General features: G+C 41.5%; 1 protein-coding gene across 4 annotated transcripts in view; it reads right to left on the bottom strand.

Moving 5' to 3' along the window:
• The window catches only part of DYNC1I1 (dynein cytoplasmic 1 intermediate chain 1), a 186,176-nt gene extending 162,791 nt beyond the window's left edge, over positions 1 to 23,385 (bottom strand). For 2 of the 4 annotated variants that reach the window (XM_027684764.1, XM_027684762.1), the window contains exons 1-4: positions 23,156 to 23,385; positions 5,599 to 5,716; positions 3,707 to 3,821; positions 1,414 to 1,555 (exon numbers count right to left, since the gene is read on the bottom strand). In XM_027684764.1, the coding sequence (XP_027540565.1) occupies positions 1,414 to 1,555; positions 3,707 to 3,821; positions 5,599 to 5,706 (365 nt within the window). In that variant the 5' untranslated portion in view covers positions 5,707 to 5,716; positions 23,156 to 23,385. The remainder of the gene's footprint in view (positions 1 to 1,413; positions 1,556 to 3,706; positions 3,822 to 5,598; positions 5,717 to 23,155) is intronic. The other 2 variants (XM_027684763.1, XM_027684765.1) reach the window with 2 other exon arrangements.
• Positions 23,386 to 24,748: the final 1,363 nt, after the last annotated feature.

The following is a 24,748-nucleotide window of genomic DNA, read 5'->3' as shown; positions in this document are numbered from 1 at the left end:
CCAAGAGCATTTCATTATCCTTGTGGTAAAAAAGTTACACTATTAAGATTCAAAGAAAAACCAGGAATTCAGAAGTCTCCACCCAGCTTTGTCATAGCTTCACATAGGACTGTGGGAAATAACTTCATCCCGAACAGCAGGCTATACTTTGCTTTAAAACTATTTTTGTTCTACTCAAAGCACTTCGATTTGCTGAAGTCTACTGCATTTACTTATGAAGGCAGCATTATGCTATTTTCTGTGTTTTGAACTGCAACATCTCACAGGCTAGGGCTTTTCCATTTAATAACCTCCATTTCTTCTACAGGATAGACGTGGGAGCAAGGCTGAGCTGATTTTAGTAGCAGATGCGCAGGCTCCACATCACAACGGACAGTGTCTGCATCCGGCTGAAGGGGACACAACACACTTGCAGCTTAGAGAAGTGTGATTTTTCGAAGTAGAAGGCTGCTGTGGCATGAAATCTGATGAACTGAAGTTCTGTCACGTTACATTTTATGTCCGTGGAGTCATAACGTCTACTGAGCACTGTTAACTGCAGAAAGCAACCACTGTGTTTTCAAACCATTAGCAGAGTCTTGGCTCACAGATCTGGATGCGCTGGCAGGTCTATGTTGAATTAGTTTGATACAAAAAGAGCTATTGGAACCCATGTTTCACATTTCTCAAAATACACAGTGTAGTTGCCTGCACTTCTTCTTACTTGAACATATGCTCCTTTACCAGCAGCATCCTCCTTTCTTTTCTGCTCCAGAGTAGGAATTATTTTGGGATTTTCTATTTAAACCGTGCAGACAAAGATAAGAAGATTGCTTGTTACCATCCCTCACACACACACCACCGTCCCTTTCCAACAAGAGGAGAGTTACTTCCCTCCCATTCTGCTTGAAACTCTTCAATATCCAGAGTTTCCAAAGCAGAATTGTCAGTGGGTCCTGGGATGTCTCAGCCTGTTGCTGTCCAAGCTCCTCCCTGCCACATGCTGTGATGAGCAGCCTCAGGAACCTGAGGCAACCTGGTGTAACACGGGGGAGAACTTCTAAGGGGGCTGGTTATCTGAACAAAGAGAACTTAAATAACAGGTTCTATGTCTAGGCGCTTCCCCCTGTTTTTAGTGTGTTTCCACACAGAACGAGAGCTTTCTGTGGGCCATTTTAGAAGTGTAAGTGGAACTTTTGCTTCCACCATGAGGTTTGGGGCTCATAGCTTAAGATCTGCTCGCTGCATACGTCTATTTACCTCACATCTGAGACCAGTCTTCCTGGATGGTAACACACAGTGGAAAATGCAGAAACATAAGTACACATTTGATACAGCATGTTCTTATTTACAGAAGAAAAGGAAAAAATGGGGAAATAAGAGTGAAGTGAAAAAACCCACATTTATTCAATTCTATTGACTCTTGTGTCTTACCTTCCTATGGGTCCCAGATCCCCTGAGTCCTGGCTGCCTGCGTCACTGGGTGTGCTCACTGATTTCGAAGAGGGAGACATAGAGGTTGGGACTAAATAATGAAAATAACAGGTATCCCATGTTAACACATGCAGCGACTGCACTGATGAAGAGCAGTGTCAGACAAATCAAAACCAATGGACCAAAATGATAGTGGATGAATGAGTAGGAGAGTTTGAAATGGTGAAAGCAAATAAGGAAGGAAAGAAAAAGAAAAGGAAGAGAGTCAAGTGAATTTTAAGTCTCCTGGAAGTGTTAAAACTGACATGTATTTAGACAGGACTGAAATCCCAATGGAAATCTACAGCTAATCAATGGAGAAGATTTCTGTGGAAATAAAACACCACTTGTTTTCTTGGGTCTGGTTTGAAGCTGACTTGCAAAAGATTTTAAAGGTGTGAAGAAATATCAGGGGCTTGTCTTGTCAAAAAACTAAGTGAACTCTTCTGGTAAAGTCAAGTAGGTAACAGAACAAGCATACGTTTCAAATTCTGAATTTAAATAAAAAGCCAGTGATCACTACATATGCTCTAAGGCTGCAGTGTGGAAATGACATAAAAAATAAAAGCTAAATAAGGAAATCCAGCTAAGTTAAAATCATTTCCCAAAGATGTGAGAATACATATTAGTTTGCTTAGTGATTGTGTTATGTAAGGTAGGTCATATAAATTTCCATTTTGGGTGGGACATGATTTCAACACTCAAGGAAAAGTTTCCCTTGGTTTAGACACTATTTGCCCAAGCTCTTGAAATGATTCTCTCTTTGGCTTGCCAGGGCTTTCAAAGCATATTTCATGCAAAGGCAGTTTTGTTTCCTGAAACAGGAAAGGAAGTTCACAGCTCGAGGTCAGCCCAAGTTAAAGCTCTTCAGCAAGGAAATAATAAATAAAAGAGTAAAAATATCCTGATTTCTTTTAAAATGGTTTCTCAAAAATATTAAAAATGCAGAGATGGTTTCGGTCAACACTTAGTGCAAGTATTCCTCAAAGCAGCCACACTGAATAAACACAAAAAGGGATTTTAATGCAAAAGCAAAGTTTCCCATTTGGTTTAAATCATGTGCATTTCCTTTTATAGATTTAATGGAGCAAAGCTTTAAACTACTTTGTTATGCTTTATAATGTATAATGACAGACCTGTCAAGAGATTTGGATTTTCCAAGTGGTCAAACATTTAATGTAGATTCTCACTAGAGACTGTCATAGAAACGACTGCAGCATGAAAAGGGAATTCATCTTCATTACAGCCCTTTGGCAGGTTCCAGGTATGTCTAGTTGTTTACGTATTCCATATTCGCAGTGAGACCTGGTATCACATGTGAAGGCAGAATTAAAGCCTCCTTTGTATATTAATTGTGAGAGTATATACAGGAAATGAAAGAGAGCAAAATACTATTTTTAACTAAAAGGAATGTGAATTCTCATGTTCTTTTGTCAGTATTAAACACAAAATAATTAACTAAGATAAGAATTGATAATTTGCAACATCAATATATGTGTTTAGTTCATAAAATAAGGACATATATACTCATTCTTAGATAAAAATGAGTATTTTAAACACTAGACATTAAAAATGTATCTGATTTTATAATATTATGATATAATTCAAGAAAACATATTTTATTATACATAAAATTAACCTAACCATTACTTGATACTAAATGTATTTTTAAATTGAGGACTTCGGGTTCTAGAAATGAAACATCAAAACCAGAAAAGAACTTGAGCACATGAAACCAGAGCTAAAATCTACAATAGTGTTTTGTTGATAAGCATTTTGCTATTTGTGGGGGGTTTTTTTATTTCCCTTCTCCACTTCTGCTTGATTTTAAAAGAAAATCAGTGAAATTCCAACATGACTATGCTCCTCCTTCCTTATAAATGATTAATCTGAATTTTTGAAACAAAACTTGGGACTAATGAAGTACAGTATTTATCATAATATTTTTGGGTCATCAGATAGATGTGAGAGAAGATAAAACAATCCATCAGAAAAGAAATCACTGCTGGTATGCAAAACCAACCTGCATTATGTTCACAAAAATTTCTTGAAGAAATGAAACAGATGTTTTTGGCAATGACAAGTACTCATAATGCCATGAGCTTGTATATGTGGATGGTATGGCAGGCATTCAAACAGAAGAGTTCACTTCACTAATACAGCCAAAAATCAAAAAAGCCAAGCATGCTTTAGGAGAAAGAATGCATTCATTGTGGCAGAGCTGAATGCTTTACAGTGTTCTTCTCTTAAATACCTAGAGGTGGTTCTGGAGATATACCAATGCTCTGTAACAAAGCTTCTGTCTCTCTTCTTTTACGGTCTAGGTCAGAATCTTCCTGAGCTGGCTCCTTCTTTTGCTGTAGGTCAGCCTGAATTAAAACAGAAGAAAACAGAAAAGTTCATGTCACATTTAATCAGCTCTAGCAACTATATGAGCAGAAAATATTCAACATCTAACAGGAGCAAAGGAAAGAACTAACATCTCTAAACTAGGACTTTGGCAGCCTTTGGCACCAGTAGCCAAAACTAAAGGTCCACAAGACCCCTCCCTCTCTGCTTAGATATCTATACCTCCTTGGATCTTCCACACATTAGCCTTCTCCCTCTCTGGCATCTAAAACCAGGAGGAGTATCTGTATTAGCCAGAATTGCACAAAAAGATTTTCCTTTCTGCTGCCAGCAGAGTGTGGAGCAAAGGGGACTTGCATAGTGCCTCAGATTGGTGTTGATGTCGGTGCAAGCACAACAAAAAACCTTGAAGAATCCCATGTTCTCCAGTTTGGACATGGCCAGAAAGCACATTGCTTTTACAAAGTTCAGGCATATTCCTGCGCTCAGCTCTTCACATGAACTGTCTCATAGCATGCAGGGCTGCAGACAACTCTCCTGCACTAGTGTGCATGGCTAAGCACCTCAGTGAGTGTCAGCCATCACTCCTGGATGCCATCTGGCATCACAGTGCAGCCCATTTACGGCTCCACAATTACACACTGCAGCATTATCTGTAGAGCTGGGTGTCCTGAGACAAGCTGGATCTGGCCATCGGGGACAATGGAAAGTTCCAACCACCACAAGATCTCCATGAGGCATAAAATCAGAGTCAGGGGACAAAGGAAAGGACTTAATAGCTTCCTCGAGCCGTTACCTTGGCTTCCTTCCCTCTAATTCTTTAGTAATGAACACTGAAAACATTACCATTTAAAGTTCTGCTTATCAACAACACCCACAGTGACTCCAGGAGCCTCACTGGGGCGTGTGCTGGTAACTGCACAAATGTGGCTCATATGAAAAAAGATTAAAAAGACAGCCAAAACTGGAACTCTGATTTCTTGGATCACATCACATTTCCACGATAATTCCATGAAATTCATGTACAATATTAAAGTGTCAGTTTAAAAGGAAACCAGTTATTAGTAAAGGATAACAGGTGCTTTAAACTATAGTAAGTGTTGACATTTGAAGGAAAGGAAGCATAATCACTTAATGCTTCTCTGACTTTGCATGAAAATTAATATCCACTCCCTGTCAATTCTCACCTCTATTCCACTAAGTGACTGAACAAAAAGAAGTACAAATCCCTTAATGAAAAACCTAATGCATATTGTCAAGGACAAATAAACTAATATGTCAATCAAACTTTAACAGAACTGAAAGATGCAACCATGCCAGAAGATGAAAATGCAATTGCAATTATGTTTTACTTTACTGGAGAATAATAATTGTAAATCTGTTACCTTAGCTAGTAATCAAACTAGTCTTCAGAGTACAAAAATACATATTTAGATTGTAATGGCTTGAAAAAATGTGAGGCCTCTTTCTGTCTTTCCCCACTCTCCACTCCCTTTCCATTGAAGGAGAGCCCAGGAAAAAGCATTGTGGCAAATCAATTTTTCTTTCTACACACACATACACATCATGTTGTCTAAACTGTTGTCATTTGACAGTGCCATGGTTTTAAAAGCAATTCCCTTACCCCAACATTCTTGACTAAAAATAAGCATTTTGATTTTAAGGTTAGTCTGATGTGGGTTTAAGGATCTCATTCCACATGACAGATACCTTGGGCTATGCAATACTTAGATGTCAAAACCCCAACAAGCCCCTTCTTCAAGCATGAGCTATTTAAAGGTGTTTTTGCAAATTTACCTCTTTCTTCTTTCGTTCTTCCTCCTTCCGTTTCTTTTCTTCTCTTATCTGAGCCAAACGTTGCTTTTTGCGCTCAAGTTCTGCTTTTAAATCACTTTTGTCTGACATTTTGACTCTGCTGGAAACAAAAGTTTGGAAATAAAGGTGAAAACAGAATTAAACAGTTTCCCTATTTACTGGGAAAAAAAGATAATTATATTAAAAATGGCACTTCTAAAATTACTACAAATATATTTCTGTATAAACTCTGATGCTTGGACTATACTGACATTGTAGAAAGTGGAATATTTTCTTCACAATTTTTATTTCAAGAAATTAGACCAGAATATCACCAAATGTGGAATATATTTTCAAATTACCTTTATTAGAAAACTACCTCTGTGAAACAAATCCATTGCTGTTCAAAATAAGGCTTTAATGCTTCTATACACTGAAGCTAAAGTATTTTGATTTTCATCATCTTCAGAAGCTCTGCCAGACTGTAGAACTCAGATCCACAAATAGATTTCAGTCTTAAGTTTGAGAACAAGATCTGCCCCAAACAGCCCAATGCATCTTAGGCAAGTAATAATTTTACTTGCAAAAAGTGGAAATGTGATAGCTTTTGGTTCTGCAGGTGCCTTGCATGGCTGCCATGCAGGATTTCCCATTCCACCGGTATGGTCCCAGATAGACCATCAGTTCAGTTGCAGAATCCTTCACACATTCACCCCTCCAATGAGCACTCTCACCAAGCTATGGCCTATCCTGCATAAGAATCTCCTCTGCCCTGTCCAAGGAAAGCTGGGCCACTCCCCCAAGAAGCTGCAGACAAGGCACAAAACCAGGCAACCCAGCAGACCCGAGTGTCTCATTGTTCTGCCAACAGTCTCATGTTCATCTTTCCAAGAGGCAGGAGACATGCCTAATACTCCTGATTTGACTGCAACCACACGAACTGGGCAAAAACATTTCTTCTGAGCTACTGAAAGGCCTCCTCCACCATTTAAAACCATTTCTCTGTAGGATGTTGATGTGAAGCCACACATACTCTGTGTTGTTAATCTCTGTCAGCCTATGCTGCTGTACATGAGCCTTGAAGATGAAGGGTAAGGAGATAAAAAGTTACACTATGCAGATAAAAAGCCAGATCTTTGAAGAAGATATGATACCAGTCTTTTTCCAAAGTTTTAAAACCCCACCAGTGTTGCACAAATCCACAACTTAAGTCACAGATAACATTCTCATTTTCTAACATCATAATCACTATGAACTGTAATCTAACTGCATCAATACAGTCTTTCTTATTAGAACTTTATTTCAAAGACAGGTTTGGCTAACACAGGCTTTCATGAAAAGAGTTAACTGCGCCTTTCCTATTCACACGACTGACCACATCCACTGCTGCAACTCAAAATCAATCAGATCAATGGCACTGCCATGTATACGCAATGGAGGTCTATTGTTCACTTGATCCATGGGAAATTTAAAAGGCAACTCCCTGTTAATATAATGAGAACACCTACCCACATATGCCTGGTAGGTGGATGACCATATAGAGTAAAACTATATGCTAAAAATTACATGATGTTTTCATCCATAATGAATTTCTCTGCAGTCATCAGCTTCCTCCTCAAAATGATAAAAGTATAGTTAGTCCTATATAGAAGATATTGCCAACACAATATCACCTGCATGTTAAGTGCAATCTTGACCCCAAATGTTTCCTTGTCTTTGCAAGTACTTTCCTTTAATGAAAGAACAGAATAACATTTGGAATCAAACGAGGAAACAATTCAGAGAAAAGGCATAAGAGCACTATGAGTGATACCAGAGGGGTGAGCACAGCTGTATCTGTGTGTGAACCATTCCATGGATGCTAACATTTCCCAGTCAAACTCCCACCAACAGGAGTTAAACCAGTCTAGTTCAAACTCCAGCTCACACTGTCACAGATTCTGTACTTCAGCAGAGTTGCCCATGCTGGCAAGGCACCCTGCAGTCCTTTCAAGGCTCAGAGACTCTTGGTTCAATCCACAGCAACTGACAGCAAATGGTACAGTTAGGAAAGACATTCAGATGCCAACAAACAGGACCACTGGGTGCACTGGCTGCATGTGGAAGACAATAATTTCTTTATTCCTCCATCACTCTTGTCCTATTCACAATAGTATTGATTTCAACTTGAAAAAATCAAAACTCTCAGAAAAAAGCTGCATTTGATATCAAGAGAATTAAGCAGTAGCACCTTAAACAACAATAATCTGTGTGATCAGTTGACGTCAGTGAGCTATTTTTTACATGAGAAATGCCTAGAGAATAAAACAAGCTTTTTAATGGCAGTGCAGGTAGCATTTTGCCTACCAATCTGTTCAGGATTTCTGTGTCTCCCTTAGATATGGTTGAAATCCCATTTGAAGTAATTTTCCTAATCTGTTGCACACATTTGAATTCTGGTTAAGCTCCTCCTCAGAGCCCTTTGGACTAGATAGAGTTTTTGCATCCTTTTAGTTCTGCAGTTTGGCAACAGAGAGAGAGCTCCTGTTTCTACGCAAAAAATATGCAAATGTGTTTTAAGGCTCCTGACAGAAACCCTGAGGGTTTGGCATCCCTTTCAAGCTGTTTGTCAGATATCAATGAACAGCATTCTAAAAATTCATTCCCTTAATGTCAGGGAAGCTAACTAGCTTTTCCCCTGATTTAAGCATCAATGGTTTAGTGCCTGGCCCTTTCTTTACAATGTTCCAGTCAGGGTGATCAAATCCTATTATATCTTTGCTCTATTTTTAACAAAACAGATCTTGCATACACCAAAGACGATGTATTAAATTTCCTTCAAAGAATGTTGCCAGAGTTTAGTTATATACTTTCATCCTGCATATATTATAGTCATGCCTTAGCCCCCCAGACAGCATACCGAACTTCAAACTGGCTGTTTACAATTTTAGCACAAACTGAACACCACGAGTATGTAACCATCTTTCTCAGATGCCAGCAAGTCAGTAGCAAGCAAAAAGGCAAGCGTACTTGTCACTCTGCTTGGCATTAACCTTGAGTTAACACTGTATTCATTACCGGGAGCAAATTTCTAATAATTGCCATTCTGTGTGCCAAAAGGCACGCCACACCAAGAGAGATGAAGGCAAACAGTAAACAAGATTTACTTTTAATGTTCTCTGTGGTGCAGAATGACAGCCCAAGGCTTATGCATGACCTAATCTCCAGCCTGGGAGAGAGAAGGTACTGGTCAGAGAGAAACACTAAGGAGCACGTTTTGTAGTGAAGTGATTAAATCCCCTTTGTGGGAGAAGGAACATATAGGAACAAAGAGATTGACCCTTGCATTAAGTGTAGAAGTAATTCTCATAGAGGGGCAACAGGGCTCCCCTATTCAAGGGAGATGCATAATCTTAGATCAATTTTTATTTGTTTGACCCAGTTTATTGTCAAGTGACACAGTTATAAAAGGGGAGACTCCTCCCACTTCAGAAGAACTTTCCACCATGCTAACACAGGTTCTTGTGATATGACAGGACCTTGCACAGAGAGCACCCACCTGCACTCCTAATACACTGAGAGAATTCTCCTTCCTTTGAGAAACTGAGGAAAGGAGCCAGCTCCTCATGGCATGACTTTTATGAAACATCTTGTTCTATTTCAAGATGTCAGTTTTCCCCATATGCATTAAATATGCCCGAGAGTCCCCTCTTAGGCTTGGAGATACAGCTATTTCCACTTACACACCCAACACTTATGCACCAGATCCACCATGATGGCAGCTACCCAGGAATGTGCAAAAGCAGTGCCAGCTTCTGGGGACTGTTTTCTGGGACTTCATCATCTACTGGGCTTAGCTCACAAAATCTAGATGCCCAAAATGTTCATGCAGAGCTGTCCCTACCATCAATACAGGTAAAATCAAGAGTCTGGGTATCCTAGGATGTGATTCCAATTGTCCTAAAGCAGATGTTTAAAGGAGTTAAGATTAAGCATGCCCCAAAGTCACCAGTTTCTCTCTAATGATGATAAAGGTCCCTGGGAGATCTACATTAAGTTCTAGAAATCTCCACCGTAAATGTCTCAGATTGGGTGAGAAGAATCCTGTCCTTAATATTCTCCCAGCAGTTCCTTTTAGCTTGTCAGTATATGAAACAAGATATTTGAAAGACCATTTACATGGTCTGTAGACCATGTACAGAACATATGCCAAACTACTCCCTAAGCTTATCACACAGGTAGTAACATCTCATGGCCATTTCATTAGCGACAGCAGTAATAATATAAGCATGGACGATGCAAACAGCAGCATTTTATCCTCAACTGCTCTAAAAGCCATGCAAGTACAGGTACAAGCCAATCAAGTTATTACAGTTTTATGATAAACTACAAGGTCTTTATCAATGATCACTATCACAATATTTGAGTGGACACTTTTTCGAAGCATTTATATGAGCACTTTGCAGCAGAACAGTCACAGGCATTAAGAGATTTACTAGAATTTCAGCACCAATAAATAGATACTTCCTAGAGTAATAAAACCAGAATTACAGGTACAAAGAGCAGCAAGACACGTACATAGGTTGGACCAAATATAGGAAAAAATAAGCCCAGAATGCCCAATGTATAATGAATAAAAAAAGAAGACAAGAAAATTATGACAGTGCACACTTTTTAAATAGAAAAAGAAAAGAACATATCTCCCTCCTCATCAAGCCCATTCTTTATATTTCCTAGAACAGCATCTTGTCTGCATGCTATCACCAAGCTCATCTAAAAAGAAACCTAAGTTTCCAAATCCGGTAGGAGATAAAAAAAGCCTACAGATTTTATGGCTTTTTGGTGTTTGGGGGATTTTTACATCTGTTCATTCAGTAGGCTGCACTAGAGTAGAAGTTTTCACCACTTCATGAGCCTCAAAGTCTCTTCTGTTTTGTGACTTCCCGTGTTGTCCTTTTCGTTATAATCTCCACTGCAAGTACCGAAGGGGTTCATTAAATTCTGTTACATATGGCATTAGTCATCCTATATAACTAATTATAATTGAATCATTAATATACTTCTCTAAAATAAATAGGCAGCATCTAATGTTTGTAGATGCTGTATATATATTATTCATATGCCTTAATAAAGAGCCAGTTACTCTTGAGTCCAAAACTGCAAAATGTCTTTAGCGTGAAATGCAAAGGATGTTGCACAATAAAACACATTACACAGTGATTTTTGGTTATAAAGAATGGGTTTATAGAGTGGGAGTGCTATTACTATTGAAACTACTACATATGAAGTGTTCTACTGGAAAAAACCAATTCATTTCTATAAGGTACCATATTTATCTCTACTTGGTACAAATGAGCATCTTCCCTAAAGTTAGGAATATCATACATTTTTGCAACAGAAAAAAATTCCCATGAGATCTACCTATGACTTTTAGAACTGTAAAGTGTGCATGCAAAGTATGAAACTGTACAAAGCAGATAAACAACTTTGGTCTGCAAGAAACCACAGGGAGTTGCTACCCTAGTATAAATGCATTCTAATCCATCGTATTCATTTGAAAATAATGTTTGAAACACACTTCAAATGTGCAAGAGGAGCCAGAATCATCTTCTCAACATCGATTTTTAAATAAACATGAGTGCCTCTTTTCATCGTGCATCAAAATTTGTACTTGACTTCAGTCAAATAACATAAATAATTTTGCTAAATGGGCATATAAATGTTTACAAGATCACAACAATGGGCAAATATTTGCAGCTGCAAAAACATAGCATTTGCAGCATTTAGAGGAATCTCCTGTGTGATGAATTCAGGAAAACACTAACTAAAATTGGAGAGACTAAATATTTTTTTCTACATAACCTTGAGGCAAAACAGTCAAGCTTTTTACACTGCATCTGTGTATTTATCTATAAATAAAAATGGTTGTCGAGTGTTAGATTTCAGGGAATGGACCGTTTTTATCCTTCAGCTTCTGAACATTTCTAGCAGATGGGTAAAGGTCTTGTACTGTGTGCTATAAAGGTTTACAAATCACAAGCATCCAGAGATGCTTCCTCCTGGTTGCTATGCAACAGGTCAGCACATCTCTAGCCTATTTATTTTGATGCTGACAGGGTGTAAGATATGTACCCACAACTGCTCCATTATACATCCCTTACAATTTATTACCATTTAATCTTTTCACTCTTGTTCTTCCATAATGGCCCTACTACAAAATTAACTCAGTTTCAGCAGAATTATAAGGTCCTCACAAAGCAGCATGAGTAAAGCTCTACTACTGCCCATTCTTCCAGCACCAGGAGTAATGTCAACAAAGCAAAACCTTCTCATCATCCCAGTCTCTCATTAATCTCTTAAATTTACCATGATCTTTTCAATTCCAACATGCATAGTGCCATGGAAGAGCCATCAAGGTTGAAGTGAACAAGCTGCTGGCAACGACTCACTGGAGATGAGTAAGAAACACACAACATTCCAACTAGGAGTAGAATGAATTTAAGGACTAGACACTAACAGGTTACCCTAGCAAAACTGCTGGACATATCCCTCCAAATATGCTCCCTTTATAATGTGTTCCATAAAACTGATTGCATGTATCACCTCAAAGAAAACTGGTTAAATAGGTCTTTTCAAGTGTCTTGGATTTTTCCTCCATAAGCATTAATGAGCACAGTTATAACTGCACAGTTATCTCAGATGTGGTGCTAGGACATGATCTTCAATGATGCAGCCAATACCGATCTGTACTTCCTGGGGATCTGACTCAGGAATTGTGCCTGTTACAAAGAGTGGATGTTTTTAACAAAACAACCAATTGCATGCCTGACAACATTTAGATCTTGTAGAATAGAAGACTTCTGAGTATTCTTGGTCCCTTCCCTCTCTATCAGTTTCTGTTTCTGTTCGGCTTATACTGTTCAGCTGCAGTAAGATGCAGGGCTCCACACGTGGCTCTGTAAATGGCTGGGACTGAACTTAACAAAATTCCAAATCTTTGTGACTCTACATTCCCCACACATTAACCGGTCTTTCTCACTGCACTATGTTATCTTCTGTGAATTTCCCAGCTTGCTTCACAGAGGAACTGCAGCATGAATAGATCAAGAGCAGCCCTGCCAAGAAGGACTTGAGGGTTCTGGTGGGTGAGAGGCTGGACATGACCTGGCAATGTGCACCTGCAGCCCAGAAAGCCAATTGTGTCCTAGGCTGCATCAAAAGTAGCGTGGCCATCAGACCAAGGGAGGTGATTCTGCCCCTCTGCTCCACTCTGGTGAGACCCCAACTCAAGTACTGCATCCAGCTCTGGGGCCCCCAGCACAGGGAGGACATGGACGTGTTGGAGCAGATCCAGAGAAGGGCCATCAAATAGATTAGAGAGATGAAGCACCTCTCCTCTCAGGAAAGGTTGAGAGAACTGGGGTTGTTCAGCCTGGAAAAGAAAAAGCTTCAGGGTGATCTAATAGCAGTCTTTCAGTCCCTGAAGGGAACCCACAAGAAAGAGGGAGAGGTTGCAGTCAGGTGGGGATTGGTCTCTTCTCCCAGGCAACCAGCAATAGGACAACAGGACACAGTCTTAAACTGCACCAGGGGAGATTTAGGTTGGACATTAGGAATAAATTCTTCACAGAAAGGGTGACTGGGAAGTGGAATGGGCTGCTCAGGGAGATGGTGGATTCACTGTCCCTGGAGGTGTTTAAGAAAAGACCGGACGTGGCACTTAGTGCCATTGTCTAGTTCACAAGGTGATGTTAGGTCATAGGTTGGACTTGATTATCTCAGAGGTCTTTTCCAACTTAATTGATTCTATGATTCTGTGACTTTTTACAAGAGCATGTAGTGACAGGAAAAGGGGGAATGGATTCCAACTGAAAGAGTTTCCTAGATATTAGGAAAAAAATCTTTACTGTGACGGTGGTGAGGCACTGGAACAGGTTGTGCAGAGAACTTGTGGATGCCCAATCCCTGGAAGTGTTTAAGGCCAGGCTGGATGGAGCTCTGAGCTGAAAACTGAAAGTGTGAAAGGTGCCTGTCCACGGTAGTGGGATTGGAAATACATGATCTCTAAGGTCCCTTCCAACCCTGGCTATTCTGTAACCTAGTAAGACAGTTTAAAAATGTTTTCTGACATTAAAAGAAAACCAAATTCAAGTTGTAAATTGATAAGACTTTAGAGATGGATAATGTGACAGACATGACAATCTTATTCTCAAGCTGCAGGTCACTTATCTAGAAAAAAAAAGCCTTTTTTCACATTTTTTATTTCAATCACTTTTGTATCTACTTCTTTTATAATGCTCAGATTTTGGTGTGATCTTCTGCTATCATGGATACGACCACTTCTTCAAAACCTATGTAAAATATTTGGTTCATCCTAACAGTACCAAAGTGCCTCCAAGAGTATATTTAATGATTTACTAAAACCTAACATAGAATTTTGCTTCAAGATGCCTGCTAGTCTCTCCTGAAGTGGAACAAAGACTCATTTTCTCCATCCTGCAAACATTTGAGACATTAAAACGTGTACTTCCACTCCTTATGGGGGGTAAAACTGACCCCTCTGACTTTTCCACCCTCCTCCTGAGATAAACCCTAGTGGTACATGGCTACCAAACTGATACTTCAAGCCATTTACCCAAACATGAAAAATGCATGCTCTAGTGTCTGTTTCTTAACCCAGTTATGACAACTGCTAGAGAGACATCAAAGAACAAGCTATGCTGCCAACACACAGGTTTTGCTGGAAGACTTACACAGGTATCGTTTCTTTCTTATAACAAAATATGCTTTGCTTTGCTGCTGATGTTTGTAAGGATGTAACTAGGTTAAAAATATTACAAATTTAGTTCATCTCTGAAGTCGATACACCTAAAGTTTTAGAAAGCAGCAAAGAGTCCTGGATGTAAGAAATATGCAGAGAGTTCTCAAAAAGTAGAATAAACAACACTACCATTCCTTTTGTACTTCCCAGGGCTTATTTGGCTGTACTAACAAAGCAAGATGAATGCTCAGAGCCTGCCTTATCCAATCATTCCTGTTGATCCACAGAAGCGAAAAAAGAGATGTCCACATGAAAAAGCAAGATGATAAATGCAGATGTATAACAGCATAATTTAAAGGACTTCTGCAAAGAATTTGAATACGAAAAAGGACTGAGAACCAAGAAGTCTATGTCTTTCATTTATCTTTTCTGTGGTTAAAGAATTCCACACAAAAAGAAGAAGCATGTTTTGGGGGGTCTTTTGTTTGTTTGTGGGTTTTTTGGGGGGATTCTGGGGAGGTTGGAGTTTTTTTATCTTGAGAAGATTAAACCTCACATCCCTATGGTGACTGTTGGCTAATGGATGAGAAAGACTGGAGGAATGGAGATTGCATTCTTAACAATTGAAGCTATTTTCTATTAATTTCTTTTCTGCAAAGATTCATTGGACCAGAAGAAGCAGATGCAAGAGAGCAAACATTAGTCCCTAGCAGAGGCCCCTGGGTTCTAGCCTTTGTTTCAGCATTAGTTTATATTATACACAGTGACTGTTTAGTTTACAATACAATGCTGTATTTCGTATCTGGAGCCGAGGACTCATTTCCTTCTGAGTGTTCGAAGCAAGGTGCTGAAGAGTCCTCTCTCTTTCTCCCACATGCTCTGTCACACCCAAAGAAACTACAATACTTTGGACTTATGTGGAGCAGCTTCAGTGGGAAAGACTGGGAAGGTGCTTACTGTAGAGGACACATAGCTTGCTGGTTAGAGCATAGATGAAGGCAAATATCTCTTTAAGTAAAAGCAAAAATTACCTGAGACTCCCTTACCTTAGGTGGGCCCCATTAAAATCAGGGTACAGTAAAAGCAGAAGCAGATGTTGTCAGATGCAGCTCAGCATGGAGCACACAGTCTGACAGATGGGCTCAAGGAATGCAAACTAGATGGAGCAGTCTAGGAGAGACAGACAACAGACATCCCCGCTGTTGAGTCTGGGGGTTCAAGAGTAAGAACACATCAGAAGCAGAACTCTAAGGTGAAAAAGGGAGGTTTTAGACATTGCCTGTACTTCAAGAGCTAGGTGACAGCCAAGCTGATTTTTGGGGAATGCAAACTGGGTTTCTGTTTCCATACCATTTTGTCAGTTTAGATGTAGCTGAGCTTCCCAGGCAACATAAGAATTTCCAGTCTGGGGAATTCAGGTATGTGTCCCAGGCACACTCTGCACCTTAAGCACAGCCTCCTACCAAGGCAAGCTTGGCTGCACGTGAGCTCTTTCTCTCCAACACAAGCACATAACTCTCAAGTGCCCTGGCTTCCACTGAAAAGAAACTTGACAAATGGGCTGACTGAGAGCAGAAGCAAACAAGTGCCCAGCCTAAATGATGGGGCAATCACATCTTTGGGGCACACTGCAGGACTCCTCCAGAAGTAACCCTCAGTGCATGACTCACTGTGCCAGGACCTTGATTCCAGAATTTGAGACCAGGACACTAGTTAGAGGCCACCAGCTCTCTTCAAATGAGGAACATTTATTTTTTGATAATAAATCAATTGTTACTAGTGGCTCTCCAATATTGGACCACTGAAGGTCCACAAGGCAATCAGAAGTCGTCCATGTCTGGTTTCCAGCCATATCAAACTGTAAAATGTATGGGTTTACTGGTTCCAACCAATAAGTTGGAACTTAGTCTTGAGGACTAAGAGCAGAACATAGTTTAAAAAAGTCTACAAATCATTGTAATATCACAAGAGAGAAATGGGGAGAACACAGGTACATGATAGTTAGCTCTTTATCAAAATCAGACCTCGTGATATGAGAAAGCATAGCAGTCTTATTGCTTTATATATATATATATAAATATATATATATACAGTACCTTCAGATAAATAACACAAAAAATGGGAGGCCACTGACTTTAATTATGCTTACCCCTAATTAATCACTTAGTTTAGTGAGATCAGAAACTTTTTTAGGAAAAACTTAATTGAACTTTACTGAATCAATGCTGAGGAGGCATGATCTTCATTTAAAGACTTAAAAATCAATATTAGTATCAACTAACATTAATATTGCATTCTATTATAATTTTGTTTGAAAAGACTCATATGTTTGTTTGTCAGTGTGGTAGTCTAGAGTTTTTTACTTCCCTCTCCCAAGTCATTGATAAGTAAACAATAAAACCTGATAAGTGTTGTGCACATAAGGGAAGGGCTGCTGTGAAAGGTGGGGAGAATATCAGTAGTAAGGCTGTAGCATGTATTTTTTCCATTTTAGCCCATTCCAGAGAATATAATTTACTGTCATCTTTTCATTTCTATGCTTTAAACATACGGGGAAAAATTCTAAAGCTCTTTAATTTATAATTATCAGATAAAATAGTACTGAATTTTCACAGGGTGTTTTTAATATATTTGCAGAGGTCCTTAAAGGCTGAGAAACTGGACTTTCTTGCATTTTCTTGCTATTCAACTTGCTGTGAAAAAGAAAATATTGTGGGAAATAATGGGACAGTTTTCCCACGGGCTCTTTCAGTACAAAGAGAGAATGGCATCACTGGTTTTTTTTTTATTTTGTCTCCAGTACAATACCCTCCTATTCCATCAGCACAATTTTTGTTGTATTATTATTACTACTATGGAGATAGTGAAAGGCAAGAATACAACATTCACAGGCTTTGCCAAGTGCAGCAGATTACGTACATGAATAGCTAACTGCACACTAGGGGGTATGATTTAGGTCAGATTTCTTGTTTCATTCCAAAAGGTTATAGATTTTTAAGCCATTCATTGTTTAATGCACCACACAGTTTACAGTCATAGGCATATATAATCTGAACTATCTTTTCTCCGTTTTTGCGGGAGTAATTTATGTTCCTAGGCAATGAAGACCAGCAGAAGTTGATAGTCTGTAACAAAGTGCTATGAGTGTGTAACAAAGCTCTAAGAGCAGTTAGAGCGAAAAAGGACAAAGAAAATAAGAATTCATTTAGAGGCAAACAGATCTGAAACACTGCAGGACTATGATACAAACAACCTTCTGGTTCAGCAAGTGCTCAAAATGTAACTCGAAACAAACTGATGAAAAAAACAATGTCATACGACTTTGAATAGTGTGATTAATGAAAACTGTGAATCTTTTATATTACTTAAAGAGAAGATAAACATGTATTATGAAACAAGTCACATGAGTTTAGATGGTCCCACAACTTTGTGCTGTGAGAATCTGAGAAGAAATTCTTTTAAATGCTGCGTGTCAGTGGAACAGTCCTTAAACTAGGACAGACAGGTTCATATATAAGGAACCATACTAGATGCGGTCTAGGTTTGGTTTGTTTTTTTAAATGTGACCCTGTTTTGTTATATATTTTAATTTCTGAAAATATACAATAGCAATCATTTGAAATGTCTTTGCCCCAATTACCAAGTGACCTGGTAACCACTCTGATCCTAACAGTGGTGGCCTAATGTGCAAAACACGAAACAAGGGCATGCCTTGAATAGCAGGGATTTAATACCGCTGTCTATGCCCTTTAAAAGCTAAGATCTGTGTTAATGGATACAGAACAGAAGGAGTGAACAGTTTAAAGCAAGAGAAATCCATATTTTCTCTGCATGTGGTATAAGACCTACAGTGATTAACTTTCAACACTAACATAGCATAGTTTCAATACTAACATAGCATAGATTTTTTTGTCGAATTCAACCTGAAAATATTATAATCAAGCGAGGCTTGGATATAGTGATAATAATAATAATAATAATGGCCAGTCTTCGCGAATGAAGATTTGGGGAAAGGTCTTTTACCTTTCCAGCCTGCGCAATGGATTTTTTAGGTGAGACACAGCCTGCGCTGAACTGAGCCCACCCTTTAATCCTAAGGTTCATCTGCCGGGGCCAAGCAAGCTTGGACAATGGCAGTGAGGTCCTCAGGACGTAGGTTTGTTTAGAGTGACCTTCTCATGGATGGATGGCCTCACAGGGCTAACAGGCTCCATCTGCCTGGGGGGACTGGGATTCAAACCTGGGTCGCAGCGGTGAGAGTCCCGCATGCTAACCACTAGGCCACCAGGGGTCCCCATAGTGATATAAACAGATAAAAAATATAACCTCCACTAAACTTATTTATATTTAATCATACTAGGCAGTTTTGTGTCTTTGCCCTACTACAACTCCCCATTGTTTGAACACAAAACACACTGCATCTTTCTGCTGGGCTGAAGTGAAAGATTAGTAACTGAGGAGCAGGATTTACAATTATTTGTACCCCACCACAGATGGAGGGAGAAAAGAGCAAGGAACTAAAATCAGTTCTATTCCAGGGAGAGAAGACAAAGGGGAAGGGAATATCAGTGAGGACGGAATGTGGTGGTAAGACAAGGATTGAGGAAGAGAGAAAAGGAATGATAGCAAGAAGGAAAAGAAATGTGAAGAAAAGATATCACTGAAAACAAAAAGTTATGTCCTTAAAAGATTCCCTCTGTAATTGTTTTCTGCTGAGTGGCAGTAAATGAGCCTTCTCCCTCTGTCAAATTACTCATTAATTATTCTAGGGCCAAGCAGGGACAGTCAGCCAGCACCTGCGAAACACACAGGGTAGAACTGCACTGCTCCAGAAGGCCTCCTAGGAGATTTGCTCCTCAGGTTGATGTCACCTGTCTCTCTGGATCAGGCAAGCTGATCTAAATGCATGGGAACAGTGCTAAATGTAAAATAGGATAACGTACTTTTACTGTAAGATTAACAGCCAAGAATCACAAGAGTCATCTAAGCAGTGATTATTCATCAGGTAACACAGATATCTGCACACAGACCAGTGCAGAAGTTGTACAGGATCTCATCCAAAATCTGTTAAGTCAATGCAAAGACTCTCATTGCCTTCAACAGAGTTTGGAGATGCATTGTGGCTCTCAAAGTACCTAGCTGACTTCTGCCATCACTCCAGAGGCTAGAGTCACCACTAGAGAAGTCACAGAAAAACTCCTATTGCTGTCAGCAGTGACAGGGTGAGCCCTCTGCCCTTAAAACTTCATCATGGAGTTATGGTGTGCTGCCCACAAAAGGCTTCCTGCTCCATGCCTGTCATTCCTGCTCCATGCCTTCTCCATGCAGCACTGAACTCCCAGATACTCATCAGAATGCTTTTGCCTCAAAAAGGGAAGACAAAAAGTGCTGATGAAGCACAGTGAAAAAGAAAGAGGGCCTTTTATTTTAAGCTCAGGAGGAGTTGGTACATCACCTGTCACAGATGATCAGAGGTGTCTTGTATCTATAAGATCTGCTGGCTCACACATCAGTCTGCTTCACAGCTTCCTGCAGTTCCTGCCATCTGCCTGGAAGTAGCCATTTCCCCAAAAAGTTGGCAAGGTAATGCCATGTAAAATGAACAGTATTGTTGGAGCAAGCTCATGTATGCTGCCTGATTTTGAATGCTTGCAGATGGCCAAGTGAACAACAGCTTCCAATGTCATCTCTAACTAAAAAGGGCTAGCACTGTTTTAGATAGATAATTACCAAGTAGCTAAAGGGACATATTGCATCTATCTGAGATTTAGATTGAGCCCGCGTCTCAGGCTGCCACTACAGCTTTTCAGACACTTCTTTTCACATTTTTTCAAATTTTCTGTTTGTTAAGCAATACCATTCCTGCATTTTCATTTCTGCCTGCTTACATATGCCAGCTGAGGGGAAGACCATTCAATCCCTCATCTGGAAAGCAAGGCCCCTCATGGACACATAAATGTGTGCTCACCTGTATGACTTGTGTTGCTCAGATGATGAAAATAAGCTGCACTGGCAAAAGCACAGTTTTACTAACACAAGTTGCATCTGTACTAAGGGCACTTTGCCAGCATATTCCATTGGTATTTCATCTGGAAAATGTCCCTTTTACATGCAGATTACATCTACAGACACTATTTCATTTAAAGTTTTTAAAGTAAAAATCTGAAAGTATCAGATGAGTATTGCACTGGGAGATCAGGATGTCTGGCTATGGCTGCAGGAAGCCTGAGACCATATCTCTGCAGATATGAATTTCCACATGCACCTCAGAGAGGATTTCAGTGTTACCTCCTATCAACTTCCATGAAAATAAAATCTCATAGGTAGGACGGGGAGGATCATTCTGTTAACATTCCACCACCACCTCCAAGTAGCAACTCATTTTGGCACCAGGCATTGGTGACTCTGAAAGATTACTAATTACTACTTCTATTGTTGGTCAAACCAAGTCTAAGGAGCTCAACAAGGCACTCAAGGCATAGCTCTGGTTAATGACTGAGTAGTCTTAGAGAGGAATCGTGAGCATATTTTAAACCTCTATGAGCAGAAGTTAAGTTTGAGGAGCTGAAAGATACCACATGATTATCTGAATCATTAGCAGGAGTTGGTGAAGCTTTGAAAAAAAACAATGCCTTATATTTTTCTATTTTGATCCCTTCCAGCCCATTTCACATCATTGTCCAATATCCTGCAATGGTGGGACCTCTAATGCAATCCATTCCATCCAGCTCTACCTAGTATTCCCCCTCTGTCTTCTTGCAGATTGGAAAACAGATGGCAGCAAGGAATGACTCTTGAAACCTGTCTTACAAAAGAAAAGAAGACCAAGAGACTTGATCTGTTAATTTATTTGAAAATAAAGCAGGTAAGTTCTTGCTGCATCATGTAGAGTACCTATGCTGAAGACAGCTGCTAAAGCAAGGCTTTTATCTATGAGAGGCATAACAGGAACCAGAAACCTGAAGCTGGAAAAATACAACGGAAAACAAATGCATTTCAATAATGAAAAAAATAGCAACTGAAAGACATCACAAAGGAGGGCAGCTCACTGCCCTTCCTCCTATAGAAAGAGCTGGAAGGTCAGCTTCTTAATTTAAGATCTTCAGGGTACAAAAGAATATTTCCTTGAGTATTTTTTGAGTAGCCAGATTTCCAAACTCCCAGTAACCACTGCATGTGTAGGGTGTGGTTTATTGCTGCTCCTTTAAAGATTACTGTCTTAAAGGAATAAGATAAGGCAGCACTGCAGTTAGTGCATTTTTAGGGTAGACTAATTTGAATCAGAAATGCTTAGAGCTAGGAGAAATCCAGCTAATACAACTCTAAACAGTCTCTTGGATCTCCACATACCTGGCCCTCAGAAGTCTTACACATTCAAAGGAAGACAATGTCAAGTCCCAATCCTCAAAACACTCTGTTCACAAAGAAGGTAGAGAAGGGCCAACACATTTTTTATTTTCGTGGTCTATAAATGGATGATTTTGGGAAAAGAAAATAAAGCAGAGGATAGTTACCAGAGTGAACACTCCCATGGGGAGAAGATCTGGATGCAGCTGCAAGGTTTGAGTTGAAGAAACCCACTCTTGCAAAGAAATGCTACAGAGAAATTACAGAAGGAATTTTATCTGCCTTCCCTAAGTGTGGAGAATGTTCCTGGAGATGCCCTTTCATATGGAAAGAAAGTATATAAAAAAAAGCTTTAAAGCATCAGGATAAAAAACGTGTAACTTTTGCCTATTAACTTAGCAAGAACAGATGAGGCACTTCAACAAAGTACATTGGTAGTGATAGAAATTAAATTCCTCAATGGCTCTGATAACACCACCTATCAGGAGATAGATGGTCCTGGGATTTGGATTTCCATTCTGAAACAGGTTTTGCAGTCCTGTGCTTCATGATATTTAGAGCCATTTCAGATGTAACTTAATGTCCTTATGTGGAACCGAAGCACTGACAAAACCCTGTGTGTCAGGATAAATTACCAGGTGCCAAAGTAACATGCCAACTTCGTATCAGGTCTTTCCATCTCATCACCCCTATAGCAGCAAGTTAGATTGCTTTGTCTCCTGACAGTCCCTATTTTATATGCATTTAGAGTTAAATTTGTACTTTCAATGGCAAGAGAGGCAGAAAACCAAATTTTGTTCCAGTCTGTAATTCAAGGGCTTTGTCTAGGAAATATCTGGGGTCTTATGCTCTCTGCTGACCCTGAGGGATTCCCGGGATGATGTAACTGTAATAACATCCTTTTGAAAATCTATTTCAACGGACTACTGGTGAAAAAAGGCCTCTGACTGACTCCCTCCTTCTCTCACCCTTTTAGGAAATTACCTTAGGAAGGAAAAAAGATCTATTTACTGTCCGCTGTCGTCGTGGACTTGAATAAACCCGCTACTGCTTACGCTGTGCAAAAAAATTATAGATGGAAAACTTTTACCACTCCCTTTTGCTTTAAGCTGTTCAGCGCTGAGCCACCAGCCGGGAACCTGCGGCGGCCACTCGCGGCCGGGGCCGGGAGGCGCCCCAGGGACCGGAGCAGGTGCCGCCGAGGCCGGCGGGGCTCGCTCCCCGCAACCCTCCCCGTAGAGGAGCCGCCGGGTGGCAGAGCCAGAGCCCACCCGCGGCGAGGACCGGCCGGTCCCTGTGGGCAGCCGGGGATGCCGGTCGCCCCGCCGGGCCGCCCGCCGGGCTCTGCGGCCGCGGCGCATTCCGAAGAGCGACCCCCGCCCGGCTCATCCACGGCCACCGCCGAGCCCCAAGGGCAGCCCCCGCTCGCTCCTCCGCCGCGTCCCGGCCCCGCCGCCCCCCCGGGTGCCTCACCTCCGCCGGCGCCCGGGAGATGTGGAGGGGCTCCCGGCGCCGCGCAGCCCTCACTGAGCCCTCGCCGCCGGGGGAGCGGAGGGATGCCTCGCTGACTGAACGGCAGAGACCGGCAGCTGCGCCGTGCTGAGCCGAGCCAAGCCGAGCCGAGCCAAGCCGAGCCGAGCCGTGCTGTGCTGTGCCGTGCCGTGCCGCCCGCCGCTGCGGCAGGACCGCCGCCGCCGGCTGAATGTGCTGTCTCACGCTGGACAGGCTCCTCCCGAGAGCTGCTGCTGCCGCCTTCCTCCTCCCGCCTCCTCCTCCTCCTCCACCCGCGCGCCCCCGGCAGCGACACCCCCGCCGCCTCCTGCGGGACCGGGGCGGGGCCGCAGGGGGCCCGGGGCAGGTGGTGGCGGAGGGGCCTCGGGGAGGAGGTCCCCGCGCCCGCCCCCAGCAGCTCCGGCCTGAGGTGGGCTCGCTCGGCTCGGTCCCCTCGTTGTCACCCCCACAGTGGCGCAGGCTTTCCCACTGTAGCCGCCGAGCAGGCAGCTGCACGGCAGCCCGCCTGTCAGTCCAACACCGGCTTCACCGTCAGCCCCACGACAGCCAAGGCAGCATCCACCGCCACCTCCGCAGCATCCCTGCCGTCATTCTCATGGCAGCAGCAGCAGCTGACAGTCGCGCAATGGCTTAGCCATCACCCCCAAAGCTGCCTGGGATATCCCTCCTCGATGCCACTCACCATCACCTCCACAGCAGCTTCATCATCACCCTCACTGCAGTCTCACTCACCATCACCCACATGGCAGCCTGGCCATCAGTTCTATCAGATGGCCTGGCCAGCAGCCCCGTAGCAGCCTGATCAACTGTCATGAGGGCAGCAGGCTCCTGCTTAGTCCTGTCCCTTTGTGGAAGAACAGGCAGATGTCCAGAACAATGGAACAAGACCCAGCTTTCATGGTTAAATGAGGGCAAGGCTGCCCAAAGGCAGAGATTTTGGTTTGTCCCTGTTTCCTCACTCCTGTGAGGACAGGCACCAGACAGGAGGGTCAGACACCTGCTTCTCTCCCCACACTGACATATCCATCTCCTGGGGGAGAGGTGCCAGCAAGGCTGTTGGAGATTGTCCATGTCCCTACAAATAACATCCACCTCTCTTGTAGATGACTCAGCTTCCCTCTCCCTCTCATTGAACCCATGTTGCCCCACACAGGAAGAAAACATGCCCTTTGGTACCGTGGTTTATCCTTTAAAAATGTGGTGTCCTGGACATACGACTCACTGTTCTCCATCCCTCTGGTCCAAGAGAGCAGGAAAGGTATCCTTCTGGAACATGTTCTTGGAGCCCAATCCCTTGGTTTGCTTTGTTGGGAAGCACTAATTCCAGGCACTGTCATTCCAGGTCCAGGGCCTGTCCTGGGAAGCATGAGGTATATCCAGTCCACTGAAAAGCCATCAAGAATTCACCTCATCTCCAGTACATGCCAGATCCAACTGGACCACACCTGGCCAGGAGACAAAGAACTCTGAAGAGGAACAAGAGCATCCATTGCTGTGACAACACAGTAATGAAATAATAGTTTCTCAATTTAATTGGAGTTGAAGCAGGAAAGA

This window comes from Neopelma chrysocephalum, unplaced genomic scaffold, assembly GCF_003984885.1.
Source record: "Neopelma chrysocephalum unplaced genomic scaffold, ASM398488v2 Primary Assembly neopelma1_67, whole genome shotgun sequence".
NCBI lineage: Eukaryota > Metazoa > Chordata > Aves > Passeriformes > Pipridae > Neopelma > Neopelma chrysocephalum.
The sequence above is the reverse complement of the archived record's forward strand: the minus strand, read 5'-3'. Positions and strand labels throughout refer to the sequence as shown.